This window comes from Aspergillus melleus (genome assembly GCF_016097325.1).
Source record: "Aspergillus melleus strain CBS 546.65 chromosome Unknown contig2, whole genome shotgun sequence".
In the NCBI taxonomy this organism is placed as follows: Eukaryota; Fungi; Ascomycota; class Eurotiomycetes; order Eurotiales; family Aspergillaceae; genus Aspergillus; species Aspergillus melleus.
The window spans coordinates 3,895,324-3,913,780 of NW_025763371.1; the positions used below are offsets into that span (position 1 = coordinate 3,895,324).

Consider the following 18,457-nt stretch of genomic DNA (forward strand, 5'->3'; position numbering starts at 1 on the left):
TCAATGCAAGATAAGTGAAGATTAGCTTCCTGATGGGGTTCTTTCTGGGCCACCGATGGTCAGTAGGCTGCTGCAGGGAGCAGTGAATAAGCCATAGCCGCCCAAACCCCTGCATAGAACCGACTCCCTAGACGTGACCCAGAGCAGGGAACAACACCGCCTTTAACAGAACCAAAGAAGTCCATCTCCCTGGTAAAACTCGACAATCTTTTTTGAATTGGAGACTTACTGCATCCAGTTGCTATGGCTATTCCGTGGAATATTCGCGGGTCAGCTTCTCAGCTTTTGTTTCAAGATAAAGAATCGCCTCAACATCAAGCCTTGCTCTCAATAGCGGACGTGCCTCATCCAGATCGGTCTATTCTAGCTGGGTTTATTAATGATGCTTTCGACCCCCAGGAAGCAGCGCGGTACTTCCTTCATATGACGTGTACGGGAGATGATCGAGAAGTGCCACCAAATAAAACAAAGTCGCAGTTCCTATCGGAGTGGAAATCCCTTGTTGACAAATGTGCGTGTTCGCGGACAGCATGAGGCTCAAAGCGCATTAATTTTCTAACGTGAGCTATTAGTTCGACCGACTCTGGCAACATCACTGTCTAGTGAGACGAAGATGCTTATTTGTGAAGGGGATACATGTCGCTGTTGCCTTACGCGTACACCTTTCAAGTCGTACTTGGATCATGATCTAGAATACGTTCACATAGTCCCGCCTTGTGTATTGTCTGATCCAGATCTCTCGGAAGAGGTACGTTACGTTATTGCTAAATTGCCATCCTAGCTAATAAACGCGCAAGACCGCCCTCTTTCAGATGCTGAGCAGCTTTCTATCCAGAGATCTATTGGAGATTTTAAGAAACCTTCAGCATGAGGGGCCAGAGAAGGCTGATAATGTTTGGCTGTTGTCTAAGCAAGCTTGGAATGCTTTTCATACAGGGAACATACTCCTTAAGACACAAAGTTGGAGGACCCGTTCTGACAAATCTCATTAGCGAACCGTGAGTCTTCATGCCCCCTCCCCATTCATGGCTGATAATAACTTTCTCAAGTTTGGCATCTATACCAACAGTATTCACCCCCAAGAAGATGCTTGGCTGGTGCCAGACGAAGTAGTCCTTGAGAGCAAGATTCCTCAATTGGCGCCAATTGTCAGCGAAGTCCTCCTTGGAATCCACGCCCGTTTCTCCAAGTCATTGGCGTGGATAGAGACGAAAAAGTATATGGATGCCTCACGCGACGATGCTAGCGAGAATATCCGAAACGATGATTACAAAATGAAGGGAAAGTTCTTTCTTGCTTCGCTGATATCACCCTCCTCACTTTTTCGACGCTTTTGGACAGCCCTACCTTCTTCCTTTAGGGCAGTCGTTTACGATGCTCTACTTCGAGTCGGTTATCGTAAATATGGACCCTCACTTTCGATGACTGTCTTCAGATTACCCTTCGGCTTGTATTTGCGAAGGGGATCGCCGAACCTGGCATCCAAATATCATGTTGAAGCTCACACACTTCGCATGATAGAGCAATCAACATGTATTCCAGCACCAAGAGCAATCGATGTTTTGGAAACTCCTCGGTTCTCTTATTTGCTTATGACGCGTGTCCCTGGACGCCCAATCGGTCAAATACTCTACACAATGACCGATGAACAAGTCAAGCAGGCCGTGATCGATCTAAAAAAATATGTTTCTGAACTTCGGAAAATTCCTGGCCCCCCAGGCGAATATCAGATTTGCAATTCTCAAGGCGGCGGTTTCCTGGATTGGCGAATTCCTGATAGTCAGCGAGAGGAGCTACGATTCAAGAGTGAAGCGGATTTTAACAAATACTTGACCGATCCCTTTGGTGAAAAAACTCGGAGGGATGCTGCCAAATCGCATGATATATGTCACAGAATATTTTTTACTCATGGTGATTTGAACCCCAGAAACATCCTTGCAGAAGGGGGCAGGATAACTGGAATTGTTGATTGGGAGAATGCAGGATGGTTTCCAGAGTATTGGGAGTATACGAAGGCGCATTACACCGTTCGAAGTGTAATGCGGTGGCTTGCTGATGTCGTTGATGTGGTGTTTGAGGGTTACCGTGATGAATTACATGTGGAAAATATGCTTTCGGATCTTTTAGGTCCGTTCTAGTCGATGCTGACCCTGTTATTCTCTTTTCTACATCTTTATTTTTATTTTACCTTTTTGATGGAGATCCCTTCTCTACTGACGTGATGAAAAAAAAATCCATTCTGCTACTTTCCTATTCATCGAACTCCTGGCTCAACATATTACCACCGATCTTTCCTCTAAATTTAGATCAGCATTACAATTTGTAAAAGCAGCAGCCCAGAGGTTCGGCCCGGAACATTCTATACAAATATCAGAAGGAAAAGTGAAAATATTAGCTATATAGAAGGAGAGACTTACCCTGTTTCGGACGAGAGGAGGCACAGTTGATAAGGATCCAATCTTCAACCAATTTTTGCAAACAGGGGAAGTGAATTAAGGATAATACTGTTTCAGGCGCAAGCTGATTGAATCCAGGCGTCTCCGCTATTGTTGTACAATGATGGCCATCTTTCGAGTAACAACACTGGTCGTCTCATGATGTAGTATTTCAGTAACAGTCCAGTCTGCACTGTCGCTTCCGTCTCTTCAAACCCCCAGAGAGATATCAGGCTAACCGTCAAGCTCCATGTGGATTTCTGGGCTACCGATAAGTCGCTGGTCTAGACCAGCTAAATTCGAAAGCTCTCGTGGATTTGTTCTCGAACACCAATGATATGCTTATTTGTGATATTTTTCGCAATAGTCACGGCTAGCATGAGCCTCCGAGTCCCGTTCTCGATGACCGTAAACAGGCCTGAGATGCTTGCGTAATAAACCTGAAGGGGTTAATTTTCCTTTGAAGGGTTGTTGATTTCTCTGGGAGAGATCGGAAAGACGAAGAAAGAGCGAGTCATCTTTGGAAAGCTTCAGCGGGCCATGGAATGACAGAAGTTGATGTAGGGGATGGCTGCAATCAAGAGGATCTAAAACATTGCACCCAGTTGATTTAGGGCTTCGCCTTCACCTAGGGCATATTCAGCTGATGTCGGTGCTATACACAATTCACTATCAAAGAACATGGGAAGATATGGCAGACGTCAAGACATACGATGCTCTCTTTGCTAAGACCACATCCCAAGTCACGGCGAAGGCACTTCTTCATTCGTAGCATTGGAAACCAAGTATGAAGGGTATGTCAAAGTTTTACCAGCTTACAAAAGAGTCTTTTCAACTGCTTTGCGGTAGACGGTTGCCAGGTATGGCGAATATAATTTATGAAATATTAGGAATCTGATATGATATAATTTCGCTGTACCAACGAGTTAGATATCTAAAGTGAGCATCCAAAACCTGCACTACGCGGACCCCTCTTTGAATTGATCCTTATCACGGCCCTTCGAGTTGACTATCTCGATACTCGTACGAACCATAGCCTGAGCTTCAGGTGGAAAAGTCAGGGTATCTATACCAAGGATCTGCGAGGCGGCGAGGGGGTCATGCATTAGACATGTCTCAGCAAGCACCAGAGATACTGGCGTTCAGTAAATGCTCATTTCTGCAGGAATCTCACAACACGAAACCCCACTGCATGGAGCCCACATAATCAGGTTACAGGGTATCTTGACGGACCACCTTTTCCCAGAAGTTCGTATCTCCTTCCGACGGCGAATCGTGTAAATTTAAACTGCATGGATCGCAGCAGGCGAGCGTCAGCCTCATAATAGCCAACCGCGATCCAGGCAAATAAATGCCATCGTAAACGGGCGATAAGGTCCCAGTCTTGAGGAATGTTGAAATTGTACATGGATGCGTACTCGAAGGTGATAGGGTAAAACCCAGCCAAATCCCAGTCAATGAGCGAAAGCTGACCAGAAGGAGAAACTATAAGGTTGCGTGGCGCAAGGTCATGATGAGTCAAGACGAATGGCTCAATAGTCATCGGCACCCCGACAGTGGAATCAGGCGAGTCTAGTGCCTGAGGTTGCTTCGCTGCTTGCATCGCTCGCCGTATGGACGTGAAATTTGTCCAGAATCGGAAGAAGTGGGCGATTTCGGCTGGACCAGAATTCGCCGGAAGACCGTAACGATCCTCTAGCCAGAAAGACCTGCATTCGCCCGTCGCAAGCGATCCAGCGGTTGGCGAGGTAACAGATCTGAGGATTTTCACGAAGCGGCGAAGCTGCAGACCAAGCTTAACCGTCATAAACCAACCCAGTTCCTTCCAGATAACGTCCAAAGTAGTTCCCTCGATCCGATCCATAATAGTGAAAGTACTCCTTTCATTCCTTACTATCCTTCGTATGGAGGGACCTCGGATCCCCAGCTGGCTGGCGACTTCGGTAGCCTTCAAAGCATCCTCGACCTCTGAACGCTGATAATGCTTGGTTATGAGATTCGGGGAGAGTTCGATTACCTGCCAACTAGACGCGCACGTCGGCGAGGACACAATATGATCACCCAGTTCCGAATCCGTGTACTCCCCTAGCCGCTCTTCATGGAAGGCTAACTTCATGGCTCTTGGGGAGATATGGAAAAGGGGTTAGTGAGGTTGCTCATCCTGCGATGAAAGCGGGAGGTGTTCAAAGGGACGTCTTGGAGTTAAGAATGTTGCGACATGAGTTTCAAGAGACAGTAAAGTACCACACATGTTATCCCAATTCACAGTAAGCAAGTGACTGACTATCTTAATGAGCAAGTATATGAAATGGTGGAGTAGTTCCAAGTACTCCGTTGACCGTTCACGAGAAGACTGCTTAGTCAACTTCCGCGGCGCTAACTGGGTAGGGTCCATCGTCCCACACGTGTTGTCTTGTCTTGTCTCGCCTCCGTCTTACTGCCCGGACGTCGATGTGTCCCTTTTGAGCTCTTCTTGGTTTTGTCATGGCGCCTCTCGTCTCGATCCCTTCCACTCGTTGATATAACTTTTTCCTATCGTCTTTTTCTTATCGGCCTTGCTGTTCTGGGTCGTTGAAGAGCTCCCTCCGGAGTCGGGGCATTCTTCTCCTTGGCTGCGTCCTCACTATACTCACGACATTTTTCTATAACATCGTTGTTCATCTCTTTATTTCCGGTTCTCTGATCCCAATTTCTTGATCAATATCTCGCATTCCTTTATAATTTCGGGACCTGACTCGGACTGAGTCCCCCTTTCCAACCATGTCTCCCAAATCCAAGGACTCCCTAGAGGTACAGCCTCGTTCCAAATCCGGGCGCTCCCCTAGCCGCTCCCCTAAACCGAAGAATCGCAAGAAGGCGCCGGCGGGCAGTTCGAACTATGGATCGGACGGCGTTTCGGATAACAACATCTTCAATCTCCCCGGCTCGGATTACAAGACCCTTGTTCTGGTCACCCTGATCGCCGCGGCCGTTCGCCTGTTCCGGATCTACCAGCCTTCCAGCGTCGTCTTCGATGAAGTCCAGTATGTGCCTCGTCGATCGCAATGAATGAATTACGCGCGTGTACTGATCATGTCTGTCTGCTAGCTTCGGTGGTTTCGCGACGAAATATATCAAAGGCCGCTTTTTCATGGACGTCCACCCCCCTCTCGCCAAGCTTCTCATTACACTCGCCGGCTGGCTGGCCGGATTCGACGGCAACTTTGATTTCAAAGACATTGGCAAGGATTATCTCGAGCCTAAGGTTCCCTATGTCGCGATGCGCATGCTTCCGGCTGTTCTGGGTATCCTGACGGTTCCCCTGATGTTCTTGACTCTCAAGGCGTCGGGATGTCGCACTCTGGCTGCTGTCTTGGGAGCCGGCGTGGTGATCTTTGGTATGGTTCGATGGCCATTTGGATACAGGGCGCGTAAAGCTGACGGATTGCAGAAAACGGACTCATCACTCAATCGCGCTTGATCCTTCTGGATTCGCCGCTAGTATTCTTTACTGCGCTCACAGCCTTGGCATTCACCAGTTTCACGAACCAACACGAGCTGGGACCTTCTCATGCCTTCCGTGCGCCCTGGTGGTTCTGGTTGGCGGCGACTGGTCTCTCTCTTGGTGCCACCCTCAGCGTTAAATGGGTTGGTCTGTTCACTGTTGCCTGGGTTGGCTCTCTGACCATCCTCCAATTGTGGGTGCTGCTTGGCGACAACAAGACCGTTACCTCGGTATGACCATTCCAGACCTTCTGATGTCCTGCCGTGCCTGGTACTGATGATTTCTAACACCTCGCTATGTAGCGCCTGTGGTTCAAACACTTTTTCGCTCGAGTCTTTTGTCTTATCATCATCCCGCTAGGATTCTACTGTGGAATGTTCGCTATCCATTTCCTCTGCTTGGTCAACCCCGGAGAAGGCGACGGATTCATGTCCTCCGAGTTCCAGGCGACATTGAACTCGAAGTCGATGCAAGATGTGCCCGCCGACGTGGTATTTGGCTCTCGCGTCAGCATTCGTCACTTTAACACCCAGGGTGGCTACCTTCACTCCCACAACCACATGTACCCCACCGGAAGTAAGCAACAGCAGATTACTCTCTACCCTCACAAGGACGAGAACAACATTTTTGTCCTCGAAAACCAGACTCAGCCTCTGGGCCCCCACGGCGAAGTCGAGGGACCTCTTGCCTGGGATAACATCACTGCGGATTACATCGAAGACGGCGCCGTCGTCCGGCTGAACCATTTGATCACGCACAGACGAGTTCACTCCCACGATGAACGGCCTCCTGTGACCGATGTTGATTGGCAATACGAGGTCTCTGCTTACGGCTACGAGGGTTTCCCTGGCGATGCGAATGATTTCTTCCGAGTGGAGATTGTCAAGTCCATGTCCGACGGCGAAGAATCGAAGAAGCGCCTGCGAACCATCCAATCCAAGTTCCGTTTGGTGCATGTGATGACTGGCTGCGTCTTGTTTTCTCACAAGGTGAAGCTTCCTGAATGGGGATTCGACCAACAGGAAGTTACATGCGCCCGAGGCGGTACTCTGCCCAACAGTGTCTGGTACATCGAAGCCAATGCGCATCCCATGTTGCCTGAGGATTCGGAGAAGGTCAACTACCGTCACCCGGGATTCCTGGGTAAATTCTGGGAACTTCAGAAGGTCATGTGGAAGACCAACGCCGGTTTGACCGAGTCCCATGCCTGGGATTCGCGCCCCCCTTCGTGGCCCACTCTACTTCGCGGTATCAACTTCTGGGGTAAAGACCACCGCCAGGTCTACCTGCTTGGAAACCCGGTCATTTGGTGGTCCTCGACGGTGGCGATTGGTGTCTACCTCCTGTTCAAGGGTGTGTCTATTCTCCGCTGGCAGCGCAGCTGCGGTGACTATCGCAATGTCAACTTCAAGAGATTCGACTACGAAATTGGCAGCAGCGTGCTCGGGTGGGCTTTCCACTACTTCCCCTTCTACCTCATGGCTCGCCAACTGTTCCTGCATCACTACTTCCCGGCTCTTTACTTTGCCCTTATTGCTCTTTGCCAGGAGTTTGACTTCCTCACTGGCCGTATCCAGAGTCTTGGCCTCCCGTCTCGACCGGTTATCGGCAAAGGCTTGGCTGGAATTTTCCTCGCTGCAAGCATCTTCGCTTTCACTCTCTACTCGCCTCTCGTCTATGGCAACCCCTGGACGCAAGATGCCTGCCGTAAGGTTAAGCTCTTAGATTCCTGGGATTTCGATTGTAACACTTTCCACACCGACGTAAGTGTTCCAAAATGGCAGCCCCCGCGGCGAGGATATTGAAACGCACCGCATCATGACGACTGACTGGCACTAGCTTGGCCAATATGTGACCGAATTCCTGCACCGTGGCTCTGCCGTTCCCACCACGGAAGCCGTTCTGCCGCATGAGCAACTTCAAATTCCCGTGGCGCAGCCACCCCAGGAGAAGCAGGAGGTTCAGCAAGGCGAGGCCGAGGCCCATGGTCAAGAAGCTCAAGAGGCAAATGTGACCGCGGAGCCTGAGAAGCCTCGTTCGAAGGCCCGCGTGGAGTACCGCGACCAAGACGGAAACGTGTTGGACGAACACATGGTCGCTTCGCTGGCAAAGGAGGGCAAGGTTTCATTTGAGACCCGCCATGAAACCCGGACTCGGTTGGCTAACGGCCACGAGGTGGATATGGTCGACGGTCAAGTTGCTCCGCCTCACCCGGACGTGGAGGGTCAAAATCCCGAAACTCAGGGCAAGCAGGAAGCGCAAGCTGAAGAGAGTCCTGCTTCGGCCGCTGGAGAGGGCAGCTCGGTTGAGGAGCAAAACTCCCCCGAGCCGAAGCCCGCCAGCGAGGGTCAAGAGGCTACCCAACTCTAAGAATGGTTAGAGACATTTCAATGATGCTTTCTGGTATCCCATTCCCCTAGAAGTCTTCCCATACCTTCAATTTTGGACCGATTAACCTTCTTCTGTATCTCTTTCTACCAATAATCTTGTTTACCACACTTTATCTTCATCCTCTATCTTTTCTTCCCTGATCTAACGAAATGTGAACTTGTACATGACTATACATTTGCTCGAGTTGACGGCCTCCCCGTGTTTTTGACTTGTTGTTTGGCAACCTGGTCATAATAGCAGAACAATAAAACAGTCTTCAATTGATTCCCGTCCAAAAAGATATAAACTATGCACAGAACTCTTATAACGACAATCGCACCCCCATACTTCTAGAGTAGTCTTCGGTGATTTTAGAATACAGAGGTCTTCAACCCCACTCCGGATGGCTTGCTTCTCGGCTGCGTGTACAATCCAGTCTGTACTGCGTAGAGATACGAGATAGAGACATCTAGTAGTCCCACTCCTCCTTGCCGTACTTGTTGAAACGCTCGTGGAGGTCCTAGATCGAGAATGCCAAGTCAGTAATCCGGCTGCATGCATGGATCGGATCATACGACCCGACCCGACCGCGCAAAACCTCCAAGGATGACCACAACATACCTCGGGGAGGGTGACGTTGGGAACAATGACGGTGTTCAGAGCGCTGGGGGCGTTGCGCAGAGGCTGGCTCTTGTCACCGTGGGGGTGGTACTGGTACTTGTAGACCTTGCCGTCGTCCTCACGCTCCCAGGGCATGGAGCTGTCAGGGATGCGCACGTTGCTCTCGGAGGTGACGGAGGTGGGCTTCTTGCCGAAGTACCTAAAAACAGACAATCTGAATTAGCCTATGTTTCAATGTCTGAAAGCATGTGCAATTGGTTGTCGTGGCGGGTTGTTTTTCGTTCTTATTTTTTTTACCCGCTTCTTCGCGGTCGGTCGGGTGATAGATAAGTCGGTATAGGATGAGGGTAGAGGGAGAGTGGGTATTTACCATCCAGCAATCAGGAAAGCACCGGACATGACACCGAGCAGAACCTATTTGGCGATTAGTAAAATATTGATCCGTTGGCAGACGTTCAATTGGCTTGAACAAAAGCCAGAGCGAGGGAGATCCGTACGTAGAGCTCGGGGTCACGACGAGGAGCCTTGTCGAGACCAGCCTCCTCGACCTTGGAGCTGTAGGCACGGCGCGCGGGGGCGCGGAAAAGAGACTGACGGGCAAAGGCCCGGCGGGAGGCCATGGCGGCAATTGACGACATGTTGGATGTTTGGTCGGGTTTGTGGTGGACGTAGACGGGGAGAAGAGGAAGATCTTGAGGGGGGGCGAGTGGTGCGGATTCGTGGGAGTCGGACGATGATGTTGCCGGCGCATCATCACCTGACATCCGATTTGGCCCTGCAGCCGTCGGGTGATTACTCAGCCTGTTCCCGAAGCGGACTAGCCTCTCCTGCCCGAATCGATGCGCCGTTCGACTCTCTCAATCGCTCGCTTCTTCTGCTCCTGCAAGCGCCGGGCAATCGTTCTTTTGCTTGCAGCATGGTCGATTTACACCGCGTCCCTCATACGTGATGTGACCTGCTGGCCTGTCTTTGTGATTTTAATTCTGGTTTATGCTCACAACCATCGCAACTTACTATCCTTCAAGGTTAGTCCATGTCCTTTCCTCCATAAGGGGGGTTCGTCCTTGTGCCTGGCGGAGGGGTGTAAGACCCTTGACCCTTGACTCGAATTTCAGACAACACTAACTCGGTCTCTCCTTTCTCTAGGTTGCTGTCGCTCATTCTTGGTCGACTTACTAATTCACGACTTTCTACAATATTCCTTTTTTTTATTCATCATCCCTTTCGTTGTCATTCCTTTGACGGGATTCGACTCGCCGAAGCCGAATCGACCCCCAATTTGATACCCGCGCATAGATATACAGACAGTTTACCCTCCACACCTCCTGGGTTATACCGCGCCTGAAACCGCTTCATACTCGACTGGCCACAACATGAGAATTAGCGAATATTGTTAACAAAGAATATTTCACTCAATACCGTCGAAACCATGAACCCCCCCGAAACCCCTGATAGCGATGCGCCGAGTCCTCCCTCCGCGCAACATGCGCTCGGAATCCCGCGCCCTCCTTCTGTCGGAGGGATCTCGTCTCGAGTGACAGATATGTCGGACGATGGAGAGAACTCGCAGACTTGGACCGGAGGGTCGCAGACCTACACCGGAGGTGCACCGTCGCAGCCGCCTCGTTCGCTACCGTCCGTCTCTCGACGAGCACCACCCCCTGCGAGAAGCTCGGTCATTACGTCGATCAGCCAGGCGACGACCAATCGACCAGAAAGCTCCGGCAGCAGATTGAGCCGGACCCATATCCCGTCATTGGCTGCGCAGGGCTTTTTCCGACCCATGTCGTCCCAGCGTCTTCAAGCCCACCGAGGCCGCCCTGTCACAAAAGGTGCCACGGATTCATCAGTAGGGGATTGGGACGACGATGCAACGCAGAACAGAACGAGTTTAGTGTCTAATAGCACGATTCCGCAAAGCCCCATCCCGCAGGAGGCTCCGCCGTCTCGAGGAACCGAATTCACCGACCCCATCATTCCAGACCGGAATACGTCCAACGCCAGTCCGACCGGCAATACCACCGCCAGAAGTCTGGGTGAGAGTGCAAGACTGCTGCACGAGCGAGATCGAGCGAATCGGCCCACTCCAGCGCATCTCAATCTTAATCTGGCGGCCAACTACAACAACACGAATAACCATGAGACTCCGCCCAGATCCTCCTTGTCATTTCTCTCCCTGCAGAACAGAAGCTTGCGGCCAGAGCATCGTGATGGGCGAGCTCATGAGCGACTGTCTTCGGCTGGCTCCTCGCCTGGGTCTCTCGACAAACAGAGCCGAACAGTAAACAAGGGCAGCCAGGGCAAGAACTATGAGTATTTCACCGGAAATACCCTCTTTTGCGGTGGTGGAAGACTTCAGAATTCTCGCGATAAACCGGTCAATATTGCAACCGGCATTTTTGTGGTTGCGCCTTCAGCGCTGTTCTTCGCATTTTCGTCAGTGTTCTCCTGCTTTGGTCGTGTCTCGTCTCAAAACTAACCCTGCGCAGGGCCCCATGGCTTTGGCATCACATCTCTCCGGCCATCCCTATCTTATTCGCTTATCTGTTCTTCGTGTGTTTCTCGTCCTTCATTCACGCTTCGGTCGTTGATCCTGGTGTAAGAATCTCCTTTGAAACAACGCGACTTCGCTTCTTCATACCTCTAACGATGTGATAGATTATTCCGCGAAATCTGCAGCCAATGCCTCCGCCGGAGTCGGATGACCCGTTAACGATAGGGCCACCGACGAACGACTGGGTAATGGTTAAGCTGGCAACGTCCGAAGTCGCGGCGATGGATGTGCCGGTGAAATACTGCAAAACGTGCAGCATCTGGCGTCCTCCTCGCTGCTACCATTGCCGTGTTTGCGATAACTGCGTCGAGACTCTGGACCATCACTGTGTCTGGCTCAACAACTGTGTCGGTCGCCGGAACTACCGATATTTCTTCACCTTTGTCAGCTCGTCCACGCTGCTTGCCCTCTTCTTGCTCGGTGCTAGTCTCGCCCATGTCCTTGTTTATAGGTCGCAGGAGGCCATCTCCTTTGGCACGGCAATCAACAAGTTGAGGGTTCCGTGGGCAATGGTCATTTACGGGGCGGTCGCTGCCCCGTATCCGGCCTCACTCTGGGCCTATCATTTCTTCCTGGTTGGGCGTGGCGAGACTACAAGGGAGTATCTGAATTCTCACAAATTCGCCAAAGCTGACCGGCATCGGCCGTTCACGCAAGGCAATATCCTCGCCAATTGGATCGCGGTCTTTGCTAGACCTCGTCCGCCCACGTATATGCAGTTCAAGAAACCATATACTGAAGGGGACCAGCGTCTGAGCACTATGAAACGGAAATATCTTCCTCGAGACGTGGAGGCTCAGGCCGACATAGAAATGCAGCATGTTCCTTCTAGCCAGCAGCAGAATTAGCCAGCTGTTGGAGGGGTCCTGTTGCAGGTATCAAAAAAAAATCTCAGAACAAAAAAAAAATCCCTACAATAATAATCAAGTTTTTACTAACATGATACTACTCTTCTTCTTCTAAGCGTCGTTCTTTCGTTAGTCACTTCTCAAGATACCTTGACCTATTGAGGGTCATATGCTTTGGTTCTCATACTTAATCTTCCTTCGCTCTCAACTTCTCTTCTGACGCATATGTACATGCATTCCCCTTTCCCTATTTTTCTATTTTGACACATTCCAAACGGACATTATCTACGTTCCCTTCACGATCCATCTTTTCCCTTGTTTTGTTTCCACGAGCGTGATTGTCTACCAACGGGCGCTGTATGACGCCGTTGGTCCGATCAGCCTTACGCAACATGAGGAACACATGTATGATATCTGGTCTCAAATCTACCAATAGACAATGAATAATCTACTCTAGTCGGAAATCACGAAGTAGACAAGGGACAGTCGCAATGGGTGAATCCTGAATGTGGCGTTGGGGCGTAGATATAAGATTGTCGAGTGAAGCAGCGAGACCAGAGACAAAAACGTAGAGATGGAATGCGAACGGCAAAAGAGCGAAGAGCAAAGACAAAGCCGGAGCAAAGAGCAGTTGCGACGAAGGTGCGACTGGACGTGGGGCGCCCAAGAGGACTGGAAGTCTAGTCGATCTCGCTACAGTTTTTCGGTCTGCATTCCGTCCCTGGCGGAGGATACGGACTGCCCTCGTCCACCTCCGCACCCTCTTCCTCTCTCCCATTCCTTCCCCCATCACCGCGTCCGCCCCCATCTCGTCCTTCTCGTCACATCCTTCCTGTCCATTGTCGTGCGTTATGATCGTTTCGCTCGGCTTCTGACTCGACTGCCTACAAGGGCCCCCCTTGATCACTAGGATCTCCTCCTGATAAGAGGGGAGAGAGAAAGAGAGCGCCTAGTCACCCCCCGTCCCCATTCCAGATCAAGCCTTCTCCCCCACGTCCGACCAAAAACGCATCGAAAAATACGAGACACAAGGCTCTTATCTCGTGAACTTATCCCCTTTCTCATATACCCTTCAGACTCACTGCAATCCTTCTTGGAGGTGTCCTTTCGAGGGGATGGAAACCCGAACTAGATCCTCCGGCGCGTCGACCGCAACTCCCGCAACCCTTTCGGACCTCACCAAGCACACGCTCGCCCCCGCCGACGACACAATGGCCCTCGACTACCCCGAACAACTCCTAACACCCGAGAACAGCCGCTCCGAGACGTCCAGCAACAATGAAAACGCGTCGACCGAGGAGAAGCCCACCCTCCGCCGCAGATCTACACGTGTAGCACGCGCCTCTTTGCGAGGCGCCGCACAACTCCCCGCCGGCCTGGAGAGGGATTCGTCTCATGTCCTGTCTCCAGCATCTGAGACCGAACCCTTACCGCTGGGTGCGGCGGGTGAGGAGCCAGCCCTGGTCAAGACTGTCGCGGAGACCAAGCGGTCTCAGGTCTCGCACCTCCGGCACAGCATTGCGGTCATGGAACAGTCTATGTGGAGCGAGGCGACCCTCGCGCGGGATACTATGGATGTCGATGATCATCCAATGGCGCCGGATACGCCAGTTTCGAAGTCCTCCCAGGAGCCGCAGTCGGGCGACATGAGCACGTCACTACAGCAGCGCACTTTGCGGAAGCGGGTCGAGCGGGTGTCAACGGAGGAGAAACCCCCGAGCAAAGGGAAGGACACCGAAACTACGAAACAACAGGCTCCAGAACCAACGAGGCGCTCTTCCCGCCTGAGTATCTTAGAGAAAGCGTCAGGTCTTATGGACCGCGCCAGCAGCGTCTTGGGGAAACGGTCGCGGGATGTGGTGGAAAAGGGGAAGGACCTGGGCCGACGGGCTAGTTTACGGCCCAGACAGCCTGCCGTTCCTAAGGAGGACCCCGGCGTCTCGAAACCCACCGAGCCTCCTGCGGCGAAGAAGCGACGTGTGTCTGAGAGCGATCTTCCGGCCAAGGCGGGGGAGAATGAAGAAACGGCGCAAGAAGCGCCCGTCACCACCCTCATCCCGCGCAGGAACAAGCGCTGGCTGGCTCATGGATTGTACTCGGGGCAGGAACAGACGAATGCTGTTCGTCCGTTGCAAGGCCGAAACAAAGCCGCGAGAAGGAGGAGCCAAGTCACAGGTCAACGAAAATTGCTGCCAATGCCTATGTTTGCCGGAGACCGGTTGTTGCAGCAAGGACGAGACTTCCAGCTTCCGTTTGATGTTTTCTCGCCCCTGCCTCCCGGTCAACCCAAGCCTAATGAATGGCGGAAGACAAACAAGAGTATGTGTGAACCACTGCGCATCTGTGACTACGAAAAGCTAACGTATACATCCAAGACGTCTTCGTCGGCGAGGCTTCCAGTATCTGGAGAGCGAACAAAGAGGAGGAGCTTTCTAAATGTCTCTGCACGGAAGAGACGGGCTGCGACGACGACTGTCAGAACCGTTACATGTTCTATGAATGCGACGAAGGCAACTGCGGGCTGGGTCCGGAGTGTGGTAATCGAAGTTTTGACGAGCTCAAGTACCGAACAAGAGCTGGGGGTAAGTATAACATTGGTGTCGAAGTCATCAAGACTACAGATCGCGGGTATGGCGTCCGCAGCAACCGTACCTTCGAGCCGAATCAAATTATCGTGGAATACACTGGAGAGATCATCACACAAACGGAGTGTGAGAAGCGGATGAGGTCGGTCTACAAGAACAACGAGGTATGTTGCGGTGCTCCCTATGGTTGTGTTTTGCAGGCGCTGACGGGGCACAGTGTTATTATTTGATGTACTTCGACCAGAACATGATCATCGACGCCACACGAGGCTCCATTGCTCGATTTGTGAATCACTCCTGCGAGCCCAATTGCCGCATGGAAAAATGGACTGTCGCCGGAAAGCCGCGCATGGCGCTTTTTGCCGGCGACCGTGGGATTACGACGGGACAGGAACTGACCTACGACTACAACTTTGAGTGAGTGTTCTTGTCGATGCCGGTCCTGCGGATTTATATTGACATGCAGCATAGTCCATACTCGCAAAAGAACGTTCAACAGTGTCGGTGTGGCTCATCCAATTGTCGTGGTATTCTCGGGCCGCGTCCCAAAGAGAAGGATCAACGTTCGAAGGAAAGGGACGCGAAGGCCGAAACCCAGAAGAAATCCCGCTCGAATACGAGCAAAGCCAGCAAGAAAGTTACGGACGCGAAGCGCAGAATTGGCAAGGCGTTGGAAGGGTCCACCTCGCGCCTCAACAAGCGCAAGCTCTTGGGCTCCCAGTCGCTCAAGGCAGGTGTCAAGAAGGCCGTCTCCAAGGCGCGGGCCTCCACCTCGAGATCTCCTGCAAAGACTACGTCAAGGACGGCCAAGAATGCCCCCAAGACAACCTCGCCGAGGAAGCGTCCCGTCAAGAAAGAAGAAACCAAATCCGCCAAGAATGTCAAACTACCCAAGGTGAAAGCCACGGCTAAGGCCAAGACGACGGTTCGCGTCAAGAAACCGACACAAGCCCAGACCAAAGCAAAGGCCTCACCAACCAAGCTCAGTCGTCCATCGGAAGCGACCAAAGCCAAGATTATTGCCGCGGCCAGGGGCACAAATGCAAGGAGTCGCACGAGTCAGAAAGCCAACAATAACACCAAGGGATCTCCTACCAAGGCAGTTGCTAAGTCCAAGGTCGCAAGTCCACGGGCCAGAGCCACCATAGCCAGGAAGGCAAACAACAAGAAATAAAGGGCGTCAACCTTTTCCGACTAACATCGGATTTCTGTTTCGACTCACGACAACAATTCACCTGATTTCTGTGCGATCGACGGACCACCAACTTACCAGTATCTTCAATTGGGGAGTCGTTATAACCCCTGTACTTTCTCTCTCCGATCTTTAATCCCCTGAACATCCTACCATCTAACCCTCTTGATTCTTCCTGAATCCTCGACCCCCCTAGCCTCCACACCCTGTCTGTGCTAGTCAATTGATTATCCACACCTCGTCCGATTCTGTATTCGATCCCCCCTTTCTTCTGATTTCCTTGACATATGTTGAACGTTGGATGCTTGCTGCAGTGAATTGAATTGAATTGAATTGAATTATTGGTCTGGCTTGTGATGGCGTCCCTCTTCTTTCTTTTAACTTACCCCTGTCCTTATTCTATTTCCCTTCTCCCGACCCAGTCATGTCCTGTGTCGTCGTGTCTCGTCTAGGGCCGATGTGGCTCTATACTTAATTGACTCGACCGACTTTCTTGATATCTCATGGGCCTTTCTATCTATTATTATTTTGTTTTCATTACATCTTAACCTGATCTTAAACGATTTCAAAACTAGTTTGAGGGATTCTTTTCTTTGCTTTCCTTCTCATTCTCTTTCTCCTTGGACTGACGTGACGAGACCACTTTATCCTATCAAGTTTGATGATGTTTCTTTTGACTGGCTTTGTTCATTGTTATTATTATTTAGTTATTTGAGATAGCTTACTTAATTCATTGGAGTATAGTTTTTGTCTTTTCTCGATGTAAATTTCTTTTCCCTTTCCCTTTCTCTGCTCTCTCTCTCTCTCTCTCTCTCTCTCTCTCTCTCTCTCTCTCTCTCTCTCTCTCTCTCTCTCTCTCTCTCCCTCTCTCTCTCCCTCTCTCTCTCCCTCTCTCTCTCTTCCTTCAAGTCCCTCGTTTATTTTGGATTGTTGGCGAGATCCTATTTCTGAGCTAGTTAGATATAGATACCCCTAGTATTACAGATATATATCTATTGATTTGTTTTAATCTATTTAGAACACTATCTGACACATTGTTTATTTATTAATGTAGTTAGTAACATTCTCAATCAACTAAATAAGATCTATTATATAGAATATTAGTAAGGCTATAAATAATTCCGAGAGATTAGATTATTTATCACTTTGCTAGCTAATAAGAAGAAAGCTGTTCTAGAAAATATGGAGCTTGTTGGACTGAAGTCTTGCATTTAAGATTTACTTAGAAAAGAAGATTTTGTAGCCGCAGAGAAGTTTGACAGGCCATTGAACGAGTCTGTTTGTGGCTGTACCAAATTGGTCAGATCAGAGAATGACTTTCGATATCATTTGCATGATGAACAAGCTGTTGAGTTCTCCGCACCATTCGTGACTCAGATCTCTCCCTTGGTTGCAATTAAGCAGGGAGGTTAATCCCGGAGCAGTTTCCATCTGTTTTTCGTGCCATTTTCTCATTCACCCTCTGGGTGACGATCTTGATTGTTACCTATTTTATCAAGGGTCAGCGCGGCCATATATAGTCTTTGGTCTGATAGTTAAGATGAGGAAACCTACTACTGAATCGGTGCTGTCGTAGGATATACCGATAGGCGCATCCCCATTCAACGGGACAGCCATCATAGCTTCGAAGACATCATTCTTCACCAGTTCCGCTCGGTAAGTGTTGCTTAACTTTTTCATAAAGCTTTTATATCGGTGCTGCGCTTTGGCCAAATCGGAGATCTCTGGGTTCGGTGTGGCCCTGTCTTCCTGTTGGCCATGGAATGTGAATTCCGGTACTGCAGCTGTGAGAATCCAGTCAAAGGGCGGGTATGGATGGTGGTGGCATACTACACAGTATATCTCCTTCTTTTTCCTGAATACTCTTCTTCCACTCGCTCTGAAGCACCGTGCATCAGTTTTACCTTGTCGTGTTCCGCGCTGGTACAGATGCCAACTCACCTGAGGTTCGTTTTCCTCGGGCCATAACGCGGTCCGTAAAATCCGTTGGATCATTGAATCCTCATCCTCCTCCGTATCACCTTGTTCAATCCCGACAAAGGCTAGAAGACCTTGTTTTGACGAGGCTATAAGGTGATCATCCAGGGCGATATGTGCCGATTTGATCCTTTGCAGAGCAACTATCGCAAGCACTTAGCGCAAGGTAGTTAAATGGCTCCACTGATAACTCACCTTTCATAGTAATAAATTAATAACGAATTACTTGTAACAGCAGTATGTAAATGGGGGGAATGAATCATAAATATAAAATGAAACTTGCAGTTTTGGTGCTGAGTTCTTGCGAAGGGGCTGGCTTTCCGTTTCCGGGAGCTGTGAACGGAATAGGTACCTTATATCAAGCCTGCATGCAGACAGTCCACTCTAACAC

General features: G+C 50.4%; 7 protein-coding genes across 7 annotated transcripts; 4 read left to right on the top strand and 3 right to left on the bottom strand.

Moving 5' to 3' along the window:
• The first annotated feature begins 72 nt into the window (after positions 1-72).
• Positions 73-2,152, top strand: LDX57_004154 (aminoglycoside phosphotransferase family protein). The gene is made up of 3 exons (XM_046085811.1): positions 73-511; positions 573-748; positions 798-2,152. Exon 3 carries the CDS (start codon positions 1,026-1,028, stop codon positions 2,136-2,138), a length of 1,113 nt encoding a protein of 370 aa, XP_045941774.1. The 5' UTR covers positions 73-511; positions 573-748; positions 798-1,025; the 3' UTR covers positions 2,139-2,152.
• A 1,490-nt stretch (positions 2,153-3,642) lies between these two features.
• Positions 3,643-4,551, bottom strand: LDX57_004155 (uncharacterized protein; the record flags this gene model as incomplete). Its single annotated transcript, XM_046085812.1, has 1 exon — positions 3,643-4,551. The coding sequence occupies one exon, from the start codon at positions 4,549-4,551 to the stop codon at positions 3,643-3,645; it is 909 nt and encodes a 302-aa protein (XP_045941775.1).
• A 644-nt stretch (positions 4,552-5,195) lies between these two features.
• pmt1 (protein mannosyltransferase 1) lies at positions 5,196-8,289 on the top strand (the record flags this gene model as incomplete). The annotated part of the gene is made up of 5 exons (XM_046085813.1): positions 5,196-5,458; positions 5,523-5,812; positions 5,866-6,149; positions 6,222-7,682; positions 7,759-8,289. 5 exons carry the CDS (start codon positions 5,196-5,198, stop codon positions 8,287-8,289), a joined length of 2,829 nt encoding a protein of 942 aa, XP_045941776.1.
• Positions 8,290-8,543: 254 nt separating this feature from the next.
• On the bottom strand, positions 8,544-9,676 carry LDX57_004157 (uncharacterized protein). The gene is made up of 4 exons (XM_046085814.1): positions 9,408-9,676; positions 9,281-9,324; positions 8,911-9,109; positions 8,544-8,809 (listed from the first exon to the last, which is right to left on the bottom strand). Exons 1-4 carry the CDS (start codon positions 9,672-9,674, stop codon positions 8,759-8,761), a joined length of 561 nt encoding a protein of 186 aa, XP_045941777.1. The 5' UTR covers positions 9,675-9,676; the 3' UTR covers positions 8,544-8,758.
• Positions 9,677-10,339: 663 nt separating this feature from the next.
• On the top strand, positions 10,340-12,312 carry erf2 (palmitoyltransferase ERF2; the record flags this gene model as incomplete). Its single annotated transcript, XM_046085815.1, has 3 exons — positions 10,340-11,346; positions 11,400-11,508; positions 11,569-12,312. The coding sequence occupies 3 exons, from the start codon at positions 10,340-10,342 to the stop codon at positions 12,310-12,312; spliced, it is 1,860 nt and encodes a 619-aa protein (XP_045941778.1).
• A 1,115-nt stretch (positions 12,313-13,427) lies between these two features.
• On the top strand, positions 13,428-16,071 carry LDX57_004159 (putative histone-lysine N-methyltransferase (Ash1); the record flags this gene model as incomplete). Its single annotated transcript, XM_046085816.1, has 4 exons — positions 13,428-14,631; positions 14,688-15,061; positions 15,115-15,314; positions 15,369-16,071. 4 exons carry the CDS (start codon positions 13,428-13,430, stop codon positions 16,069-16,071), a joined length of 2,481 nt encoding a protein of 826 aa, XP_045941779.1.
• A 1,414-nt stretch (positions 16,072-17,485) lies between these two features.
• Positions 17,486-18,084, bottom strand: DTD1_2 (D-tyrosyl-tRNA(Tyr) deacylase; the record flags this gene model as incomplete). Its single annotated transcript, XM_046085817.1, has 4 exons — positions 17,486-17,575; positions 17,644-17,867; positions 17,920-17,968; positions 18,031-18,084. The coding sequence occupies 4 exons, from the start codon at positions 18,082-18,084 to the stop codon at positions 17,486-17,488; spliced, it is 417 nt and encodes a 138-aa protein (XP_045941780.1).
• Positions 18,085-18,457: the final 373 nt, after the last annotated feature.